The 10769-nt window shown below is 44.3% G+C and overlaps 1 protein-coding gene across 1 annotated transcript in view; it reads left to right on the forward strand.

The window, feature by feature from the left end:
• dnah9l (dynein, axonemal, heavy polypeptide 9 like) overlaps window positions 1-10018 on the forward strand; it is a 32095-nt gene extending 22077 nt beyond the window's left edge. The window contains exons 59-89 of the mRNA XM_070974245.1: window positions 56-229; window positions 371-517; window positions 613-726; window positions 890-1033; window positions 1495-1677; window positions 1823-1828; window positions 2055-2156; window positions 2399-2533; window positions 2691-2864; window positions 3075-3207; window positions 3338-3440; window positions 3627-3749; window positions 3864-4068; window positions 4274-4438; window positions 4583-4723; window positions 4934-5104; window positions 5174-5296; window positions 5410-5603; window positions 5751-5899; window positions 6238-6365; window positions 6578-6715; window positions 6870-6959; window positions 7033-7224; window positions 7340-7459; window positions 7844-7903; window positions 8192-8374; window positions 8505-8687; window positions 8828-8943; window positions 9197-9309; window positions 9429-9569; window positions 9743-10018. Coding sequence (XP_070830346.1) covers window positions 56-229; window positions 371-517; window positions 613-726; window positions 890-1033; window positions 1495-1677; window positions 1823-1828; window positions 2055-2156; window positions 2399-2533; window positions 2691-2864; window positions 3075-3207; window positions 3338-3440; window positions 3627-3749; window positions 3864-4068; window positions 4274-4438; window positions 4583-4723; window positions 4934-5104; window positions 5174-5296; window positions 5410-5603; window positions 5751-5899; window positions 6238-6365; window positions 6578-6715; window positions 6870-6959; window positions 7033-7224; window positions 7340-7459; window positions 7844-7903; window positions 8192-8374; window positions 8505-8687; window positions 8828-8943; window positions 9197-9309; window positions 9429-9569; window positions 9743-9990 — 4398 coding nt within the window. The 3' untranslated portion in view covers window positions 9991-10018. The remainder of the gene's footprint in view (window positions 1-55; window positions 230-370; window positions 518-612; window positions 727-889; window positions 1034-1494; window positions 1678-1822; window positions 1829-2054; window positions 2157-2398; window positions 2534-2690; window positions 2865-3074; window positions 3208-3337; window positions 3441-3626; window positions 3750-3863; window positions 4069-4273; window positions 4439-4582; window positions 4724-4933; window positions 5105-5173; window positions 5297-5409; window positions 5604-5750; window positions 5900-6237; window positions 6366-6577; window positions 6716-6869; window positions 6960-7032; window positions 7225-7339; window positions 7460-7843; window positions 7904-8191; window positions 8375-8504; window positions 8688-8827; window positions 8944-9196; window positions 9310-9428; window positions 9570-9742) is intronic.
• The last annotated feature ends 751 nt before the right edge of the window (window positions 10019-10769 follow it).

Raw genomic sequence — 10769 nt, forward strand, 5'->3', positions numbered from 1 at the left:
CTGACACCTTGTCTGACATCATCACTCAGAGTTCTTGTTTATCCAAAATGCACAGGTGAGTGTCAAGTACCAGCAGAGTGAGAAGCACTTTAACTACACCACCCCAAAGAGTTTCCTGGAGTTTATGAAGCTGTATGGCAACCTGCTGGGGAAAAAACGCACAGAGTTGACCCAGAAGATGGAGCGATTAGAGAACGGCCTACAGAAATTGCAGACAACTGCCTCACAGGTCAGGCAATATATGCTATAGTGAATAAATGCAGGCAGTTGTAAGCTGTCTACTTTGTTCTTCTACATATTATATTCTTCCAGTCGGTCTTGTGATTTTTCTGTTTTTATATGCTGATTTCCTCCTGTCTGTGTTACTCAGGTAGAGGATCTGAAAGCCAAGCTAGCGGTGCAGGAGGTGGAGCTGTGGCAGAGGAACACAGATATAGAGGCTCTGATAGCCAAAATAGGACAACAGACAGACAAGCTTAATCAAGAGAGAGCTGTGGCAGATGCAGAGGAGCAAAAGGTAAGTATGTGTGTGTATATGTTTGTGTGTGTGGGGTGAAGGAGCAACACTTCCACTCAAAGTACAATATCACACATCATTTTCTCTTTCTTCAGGTGGCAGCAATCCAAGCTGAAGTGACCAAACAGCAGCAGGAAACTGAGGAGGACCTGGCCAAGGCTGAACCTGCCCTACAGGCAGCCAACGCAGCCCTCAATACACTGAACAGGGTAACTCACACATGTATGCGTAAACAAACCCGGATCCTTTCACCGCAATTGATTGTGTATATGTGACAATTTCTAGCAGTGAAAATATACAAAAAAAGTGTTGCAAGGTTGGCTCCATCTCAGCCTCCCGAATAAAAATTTTATCCGTGTGTGTGTCATCTAGTTGAACCTGACAGAGCTGAGGACATTCCCCAACCCTCCAGCAATTGTCACCAATGTCTCAGCAGCTGTCCTGGTGCTGCTGTCTCCCCAAGGCCGAATCCCCAAAGATCGCAGCTGGAAGGCTTCCAAGATGGTCATGAGCAAGGTGATCTTTTACAGTGATGTCTTGTGGTGTTTGTGAGATTTATGGCTGGCGACCACAAAGCCAAAACGGTTCATCATCAATAAATTCCCCAAACTGCTGAAATAACATTGTGTCACATTTAAAATGAGTTATTGCCATTTTATTCCACATCCCTTGTCTGAGCTGAGAACCGAGAATTGGATATTTATATTTATTGTGTGTGTGTTTTCAGATTTTTTACAATGATGTATTGACTGCTGTTATTTTGACTCCACTTTATTATCCTGAATGTTTTTTCCTCTGTATTTTATGTTATTTGCTGATGTTATCTTGGCCTCCTGTAAAAGGGATTTTTAATTTTAGCGAGGCACTTTGCTGTAATGAAACTGAAGAAGAGAAAAAGGTCAGCTAAAGTATCATGTATGGAGATTGTGAGGCGACACCTCAACTTATCAGCTTCATACACACAAATGCACGTCCAGGTGGATGACTTCCTGCAGGCTCTGGTGAACTTTGACAAAGAGCACATCCCCGAGGCCACAGTGAGGTGTGTGAGAGAGGAGCACCTCAGCGACCCGGAGTTCAACCCAGAGTTTGTTCGTCAGAAATCCTCAGCTGCTGCGGGGCTCTGCGCCTGGGTAATCAACATCGTACGCTTCCACGAGGTACAGAGATGTTCACTGTCTGTCACACATATTTAGTGTCATGCAAGCTAAGACAGTGTGTGATGTTTTTCAATGTACAGCACTGCGTTCTTGTTGTTTGATCGGTTATTTTCTCTTTCCCCAACTATCGTGCTGTCCTGGATAGATTTTTGTAAGTACAACACGCTTTGTCGCCTTTATATTATTGGATTTCACATGTACAGTGTGTGCATGGGATTTTATGTCATCATAGAGAAGAAGTTCCTTTGTGGTTTACTGATTAAAGTAAACATGCACTTCTAAATGTAGCTAATGGAACTGTTTTGGTAATGGACCCATCATAATAATGGATATTTTTGGGTCGCACTGCTGTGTGTGTTTGTTTATTTTGTCTCCAGGTATTCTGTGAGGTAGAGATGAAGCGGATGTGTCTGTCGCAGGCCAATGCTGATCTGGCTGAGGCTGCTGAGAAACTGGAGGCCATCAGGAAGAAGCTCGCTGTGAGTCTGATTAAACCACGTTGATTAGAAATGGCAAACCTTTAGATTTTCAGAATGTGACTGTGACACATGGCTGCTCTTTCTTATAGGTGCTACTGGCTCTGCATAATTTTACTTTTTTTGGTCTTTAACAGCTTGCACATGTCGTTAAGCTAATTTTCAAACATTTCTATGAGATATTTTATTAAGGAACATCAAGGGCCACAAGTCATCATATTTTTGGCTGTTCCTCTCTTTATCAGGAGTTGGACAGCAGCCTGGAAACTCTGACAACAGCGTTTGAGAAAGCCACATCAGAGAAACTACGCTTTCAAGAAGAGGTCAACCGCACCAACAAGACAATAGAACTGGCCAATCGGCTGGTCAAAGGACTGGAGGTGGGCACACCAGCAACCAATGAAACATGCTTCTTAAAGTAGCTTTAGTGCAACATGTTGTAAACTGTACACACTTTTTAAACATTACCCACAGTGCTGAACTGTTTTGGAAATAATACCCGAGTGTCTCCCTGTACACTGTCTGTGCATGTTTCAGAGTGAGAATGTGCGCTGGGCCCACTCAGTAGCTCAGTACCATGATCAGGAGAAAACCCTCAGCGGGGACGTCCTCCTGACTGCAGCCTTCATCTCCTATGCTGGCTCCTTCTCCAAGAAGTACAGGAGAGAGCTGCTGGACAACCTCTGGATGCCTTTCCTGCGCAGCCAGAAGGTCAAACACTTAAATATTTTCCCAGAATTATTCTACGATGAAAAAATATTCAGCTATCTTTACATTTGATATGAAAAATGTGCCGCCCTTTCCTTCTTTTCCTCCCTCTATCATTACCCCAGCTGCCTGTTCAAGAGGAAATTATGTTTAGATTTCCATGATGACATCTCTTCATATTTTGCTCATTTCTCCTTATCGTCTCTCCATCAGATACCCATCCCCATGACAGAGGGCTTGGATCCAGTGTTGATGCTGACTGATGATGCAATGGTGGCCCAGTGGAACAATGAAGGCTTACCAGGAGACAAAATGTCCACTGAGAATGCGACCATACTCACTAACTGTGAGCTGTAGCATTAAATACACTACATCACATCACTGTACGATTTATAGCAGGCAGCATGAACTGTGCAGTGCCGGGTTTGCTCATTGATAATCCACTCTCCATGTCGGTCATGTGTGTATTGCTTCAGGTGAGCGCTGGCCTCTCCTAATTGACCCTCAGCTGCAAGGCATCAAATGGATCAAGAGTCGCTGTGGCAGCAGCCTCAAGGTTGTCAGTCTAGGGCAGAGAGGGTGAGTGTGGACAAAAAAACTTTCATTTTTTTCACACACTAAAAACACATTCATTGCCATTCTCGCCCTGTCCATCCAATACCCTCTGACTTTTTCTCCTGTCCCAGTCGTCTCTCTCCCACATTCAGCCTCCTCCTCCTCACTGCCCAGCTGCTCACCTTTTTCCAATGTTAAATGTTGTTCCAGCTATGTAGATGTGATAGAACAGGCTGTAGTGGCAGGGGACACTGTCCTCATAGAGAACCTTGAGGAGACCATTGACCCTGTCATTGACCCTCTGCTGGGACGACACACCATCAAGAAGGGCAGGTAACAGAAGAGACGTACACTTGAGTGTGTGTCCTGTACACACAAAATGACTTCATATTACTTTTCTGCCATCTCATGCTTTACGCTTCCTCCCTCTGTACCACTCTCTCACAGTTGTATAAAAGTTGGGGATAAGGAGTGCTTCTTCCACCCGGGCTTCAGACTTATCCTCCACACCAAGTTGGCCAATCCTCACTACAAACCAGAGATTCAAGCCCAGACCACCCTCATCAATTTTACTGTGACCAGGGATGGTCTGGAGGACCAGCTTCTGGCCCAGGTGGTGAATCAGGAAAGACCTGACCTCGAGCACCTCAAGGTGGGGCAAATTAGGATCCTCTTTCCCTCAATGATATGGCAAATTGGTGTCCTGTTACAATATAATATATCATAATAGTAGTGTGGGCAAAAAAATATTTTTAGATTAGACACCAGCTTTGGTTTGGTTTACGTTGTTTTCATTAAAATTCCATTAAATCCAACAATGCTGATAATGTTTTTGTTTTTATGTCAACTCCCTGCAGAGTGAACTGACCAAACAGCAGAACATGTTCAAGATTGAGCTGAAGCTTCTGGAGGACGAGCTGCTGACCAGGCTGTCTGCTGCAGAGAGCAACTTCCTTGGTGACAACGTGCTGGTGGAGAAGCTGGAGACCACCAAGCACACAGCTGCTGAGATAGAGATGAAGGTAACAGGCTCAATGTGTGTGCTCAGTTGTTGTGAGTTCACTAGTTTGGCATCTTTCATAAATTCACACCATATTTCCTCCCATGCTCCACCTTTACTTCTTCCATCTCTTCCTCTGCGTACTCCCTCCCTCCTGCCTTCTCAGGTCCTGGAAGCTAAAGTGAACGAGGTGAAGATAAACGAAGCCAGAGAATACTATCGCCCTGTTGCTGTCAGAGCGTCTCTGCTCTATTTTATCATGAACGATCTCAACAAGATCAACCCCATGTACCAGTTCAGCCTCAAGGTACAGCGTTAACAGCACACTGACAGCCTCAGCACTGACAAATTAAAGAGAAAGAAGCAGACACACACTTATTGACTCTATGTTAAAACCGAATGAAGATCATGTGGTAAACTATGGATAACCTACAAAGAAAAATACAGAAATTAATGTGCAATCTGTGATCCTGACCAACGACGTAATCATCTGAAAGTTCCTCCCTCTTGTTCTTAGGCCTTTAACGTGGTTTTCCATAATGCGGTGGCAATGGCGGAAGCTTCTGAGGATGTGAATTGCAGAGTAAACACTCTCATAGACTGTGTTACCTACTCCACCTTCAACTACATCAGCAGGGGGTTATTTGAGAGAGACAAGCTTACCTTTACTGCACAGCTAGCCTTCCAGGTGTGTATGTGTCTGAGTCACAGTTAGAGAGAGTGCGTTTCGACCCTGACTGTGTTCTTGCTCTTTTAGTTGCTCCTGATGAGTAAGGAGATAGATGTGCGAGAGCTGGACTTCCTGCTACGTTTTAACATCGACCACAGCTATGCCAGCCCCCTCGACTTTCTTTCCAACTCAGCGTGGAGCGCCATCAAGGTGCATGCACGCACGCATCCGCTCAAGAGTTGATTTTATTTGTTTATTTTTGCTGTGTCACATTCATAAATGATGTTGTCAAGCACCACCTGCTGCCCCTTGTCTGTGCCCAGGTGATGAGTTTCACTGATGAGTTTCGTGGTCTTGATCGGGACATTGAAGGCTCTCCTAAGCGCTGGAAGAAGATGGTGGAGTCAGAGTGTCCAGAGAAAGAAAAGTTTCCTCAGGAGTGGAAAGGGAAAAGCTCCTTGCAGAAACTGATCATGATGAGAGCCCTGAGACCTGACCGCATGACGTATGCTCTCAGGTGAGGAGGGTTTTCTTGATTTCTCTTATCTATCAACTCTTTCCCTCATAACACATTTGCATTTTGCTTGTCCTTTTAGATTGTGCACTTCTATCAGTTTTTATGTAAATCTGGACCATTTCTGTTCTTCCTGTTGGCATACTGTAGGAACTTTGTGGAGGAGAAGCTTGGGGTGAAGTATACAGAGGGCAGAAAGACTGAATTTGCAAAGTCCTTCAGAGAAAGTGGTCCTGCCTCACCCGTGTTCTTCATCCTGTCCCCCGGAGTGGACCCACTTAAAGATGTGGAATCACTAGGTACTGTAAAGAGAGGAGCTGTAAACATGCACAGGCTGCATACACTCAAACACATATCACTTACTCAGACATGTCTACTGTTTTGAGTGTCCCTGGGCTTTTAGAAATAGCTCCAGTACTATATATTACATTGGCATAGTGATAAAAGAATGATCCTTTTGCAAATGAATGCAGAAAATAAATACAGGATGTGGGAAGAGGGGCAGAAATAACTTCTTTTGAAGAGATAAAGGCTGTATCTCTGTGGCTGTATGATCACATGAAGATTTTTCACAAGGAGGAGTTTTAGTCTTCATCAGCATGTAGAAAGACTTAAATTTAATCTTGTGTGTCCTCAGGAAGGAAGCTGGGTTTCACGATCGATCTTGGGAAGCTTCACAATGTGTCCTTGGGTCAGGGCCAGGAAGCTGTGGCTGAGGTTGCCATGGAGAAGGCTGCCAAGGAGGGTCACTGGGTTATATTGCAGGTCTGATTGAAGGAGAGATGGGTTTGCTCTGAATATTTGAATAGATGGACCTGATGTTTTAGCACAGGGTAGAAACACTTGACTGAATAGTAATTGAGAATAAATGTAATTTCTATTCTTATTTTAAATAGTTTATAAATTATGAATGAGAAGTTTTTCTCTGGATACTGTAAAAAGAGTTTCTTTGTTTGTTTTCATTCACCTTCCTGCAGAACATCCACCTGGTTGGTCGCTGGCTGGGTTCACTTGAGAAGCTCCTGGAGCGCTGCTGTGAAGGCAGTCATCCAGACTACAGAGTGTTTATGAGCGCTGAGCCGGCACCAACACCCCAGGAACACATTATCCCTCAGGTGGAAATACAGTGTTTATGCAGGAAGGTCATGTGATGAATGTAGACGCCCATTCATCGCACAGCCGCTGCAATGTGTGCCACAGTTCCTTACTTTGGTATGTGTTGGCATTACATACATATTTGAATCTTTTGATCTTACATGTTTTCCTCAGGGCATTCTGGAGAACGCTATCAAGATCACCAATGAACCTCCCACAGGCATGCTCGCCAATTTGCACGCTGCGCTGGATAACTTTGACCAGGTGAGAGACTGCTGCTTTGTGCACGTCATGCTTATTTGTGTATTTATTTATTAATTCATTGGCCTCTCTCTAGGACATCCTGGACCAGTGCAGCCGTGAGCAGGAGTTTAAGACCATCCTCTTCTCTCTGTGTTACTTCCATGCCTGTGTGGCAGAGAGGAGGAAGTTTGGACCCCAGGGTTGGAACAGAAAGTACCCCTTCAACACCGGAGACCTGACAATATCAGTTAACGTCCTCTATAACTACCTGGAGGCTAATGCACAGGTGGGATGTGTTTCTGGTATTCTGAGTGGGAGAGACGGTGCATAACAACATGATGAGGATAAGAAAGGCAACTATTGTATTGGCAGTGATTTTCTTCATGATTATGATGATGAAGGTGCCTTGGGAGGACCTAAGGTATCTGTTTGGGGAGATCATGTACGGAGGACATATCACTGACGACTGGGACAGACGACTCTGCAGAACATACCTGGAAGAATACATGCAGCCCAACCAGGTTTGTTCATGAGCCAGAAAATACAAAGAGAGGAAATGTGAATGTGATTCTCCCTCATCTTTATGAGGTTGAGTGTTGGCAAGGAGTCCTGTGTTCTAGCACAAGAGGACCAAATATGAACTGGCTTTGGTGCAGACAAAACATGGCTGCCAGATTTAACTGTGTTTTTGGAGTGCAGACTTGGGACATTTTGGGCTGAGAATCAGTTCCAGTTAGCAGCAGTTTGGCTAGTTCTGGGCCAGAGACTGTACATGCAAGCTAAAGAGTGTCTGGCAACCAGACGTGCCAGATTTATACCAAGAAATTTTGGCTACCTGGGCTTGGATCATTTTAAGTTTTGTACTGTCAGGAATCTGAAGCTAAAAATTTACTGTTTTCTCCCAGTTTGACCGGAAGCTTGCTTTGGCTCCTGGGTTTGTCGTCCCATCCAACCTGGACTACCAGGTAACGAGAGATAGATATTTGAGGAAATATTTCCTTGAAACGATTTAACTTTCATTGTCAGATATCGCCAACATTTAACTGGCCTGAACAGAAGTATAGCTGCACCTGCTGTGTTTTTCTGTGGTTAGAAACACCTGTTTATCCTTGCATAAAGAAAGGTTAAAGTTCCATAAGTTAAATATTTCTGACTGTAAAACACTTGGAATGAAAGAAACCAGTGTATTTTCTTTTAAATAAATGACAATAACCAATGATAGCATTCACCATTTACTCTCCCTACATCTCCAGGGCTACCATGATTTCATAGATGAGATGCTGCCCCACGAGAGCCCAGTGCATTATGGGTTGCACCCAAATGCAGAAATTGAGTTCTTGACAGTAACATCCGATAACCTTTTCCACACTCTGCTGGAGCTGCAGTCTCCTGATGCTGTGATGGGGGAGGGAGCCACACAAACCCTGGAGGAGAAGGTAGCTACACCCACATGTTCAACTGATTGTTTATGACACTTCTTTACCAGTCAAATCTTTCAGTTACCCACAATGGCAGCAGTTTTAGATTACTCTAATTCCATTAATTACTGACTCAACCCTTCGTCAGGTGAAAACAATTTTAGATGAGGTGCTGGAGAAGCTACCAGAGGAGTACAACATGTCTGACATCACCTCTAAGACAGCTGAACGGTCCCCGTACATCCTGGTCTGCTTCCAGGAGTGCGAGCGCATGAACGCACTCATCTCTGAGATAAGGCGCTCACTCAAGGAGCTTGACCTGGGACTCAAGGTGTGTTTATACCTTTGTGTGTGTTTGTATGTTTGCACAGTGCAGCTCTCAACATGCACTGTATGCAAACATACAGTATGTAAATGCTACATGTTGCACTGCATTCACAGTGATGTAACAGTTAAATACGTCTGTCAAAGGGTGAACTGGCCATCTCCTCTGAGATGGAGAAGCTGCAGACTGCCTTGTTCTTTGACAACGTCCCCGATACCTGGACCAAGCTGGCCTACCCCTCCATCTACAGCCTGGCTGTATGGTGTGTGTGTGTGTCAGTATGTGTGTGTATCTGTTAAAAATGTGGGGGGATACATTTTAGAACTCATGCTTTTGTTTTGCTTTTTGTGTGATCTACTGTATTTAGTCATTAGTAAATGTAGTTAGTGTGTTACTACACTTTGTCTGCAAAGGAATAGAACTAGTTGTTTGAGATACTGCACTGTTATGCATTACGTACTGATTATCTACACTAGCTATAAGAAATTCATGTTGTGTGTGTGTGTGTGTGTCAGGTATAATGATGTGTTGCAGCGTTGTAAAGAGCTGGACAGCTGGACTCAGGACCTGTCTCTGCCTAGCGTTGTCTGGCTGTCTGGACTTTTCAACCCACAGTCCTTCCTCACTGGTAACACTCACTCGTGCATACAGATAAGAGCACTGCTCCGGTTTGAGTGAAATATTTTCCCATCTCTCCACTCATTTTCTTTTCTCTTGCATCATCCCTTGTCCACTCTCGCTTTGCAGCGGTGATGCAGTCTCTGGCTCGTAAGAACGAGTGGCCCCTGGATAAAGTGAACTTGACAGTGGATGTGACAAAGAAGTTTAAGGAGGAGTTCAACCAACCCGCCAGGGAGGGCGCATACATATATGGACTTTACATGGAAGGTAGTCAAACACTGCTCCATTTTATTGATGTGCAACATTGAGGGCCTGTTTTCCGTTACTGATCCTTGAGTGAGAAATCTATCTTCTTTAAGTGTGAGGGATAGTTAGGAAGTAATGTTCAAATGTGCTTGTTTTACCCAAGGTAATTCCATTTTTCCTCTCCTCTTCTGCAGGTGCTAGGTGGGACACTCAGGCTGGGGTGATCAGTGAGGCCCGTCTAAAGGATCTGACCCCGGCTATGCCTGTTATCTCAGTCCGAGCTGTGCCCAATGACCGCCAGGAGACCAGGAACATCTACGAGTGTCCACTGTACAAGACCAAGATCAGAGGAACCACATATGTCTGGACTTTCAGCCTTAAAACCAGGGAGAGGCCTGCCAAGTGGGTGCTGGCAGGAGTGGCTCTGCTGCTCAGTGTGTGAGAGGGAGTTCAGTTTCATTCCTTGTCAGTATGTCTCCTCGTGCTCTGCTCGGGTCAAGGTCTTATCTAAACAAAGTCAGGTGTGTGACATGTAGGCAACCTGTGCATCCCAGCTATAAATACCACTTGGTAGCCTGCATCCAGCCTCTTGCTGCCAGCTCGCTTTTATTCACAATTCTCCATACGTCCACAATAATAGGCAGTACAGTGTGAATAATACACTTCAACAGTAAAAGCCTTTATAGTAATTTTACAAGAATTAAGGATTATTTGAGACAATTCATCTTGTTTACTGTAATGGTTTTATCACAGAGACTTAGCCTCATAAAGAGAAGGGAGCTGACATGGAATTTGAGGGCTACAAGCACCTCTGAGAGAAGCTGAATAATGACATGAATAATGACTTCAGCTGTAAAACTGTAGAAAGAATGTCAAAAACATATAAAAATATCATGGAATGTGTTACTGTGGCAATAAATGTGGAGAAATCCCAAAATATAATAATAACAACCTGGCAAAGGTCATTCCAAATAATCTCTTTCCAATCAAGGGTTTTATCCTCCGGCCAGTTTAACAGGCCATAAAACTGGCAGCGTACCATCTTCCCCATTTAGATCTCAGCTGGGAGAGAGGGACAATTTGCTCTGTCCAGTCTGGACATTGCAATTGTACATTGTAGCAGCACAGAGCTTTGGACACTCAGAGCAGCTGTTAGGGTCCTACAATGGAAAGAACAAGGGCCAGGCACTGTCTAAACAAGGCTTATAAAGCAGCAGGTAA

The sequence above is a fragment of the Chaetodon trifascialis genome, chromosome 11 (assembly GCF_039877785.1).
Source record: "Chaetodon trifascialis isolate fChaTrf1 chromosome 11, fChaTrf1.hap1, whole genome shotgun sequence".
Taxonomy (NCBI): Eukaryota; Metazoa; Chordata; class Actinopteri; order Chaetodontiformes; family Chaetodontidae; genus Chaetodon; species Chaetodon trifascialis.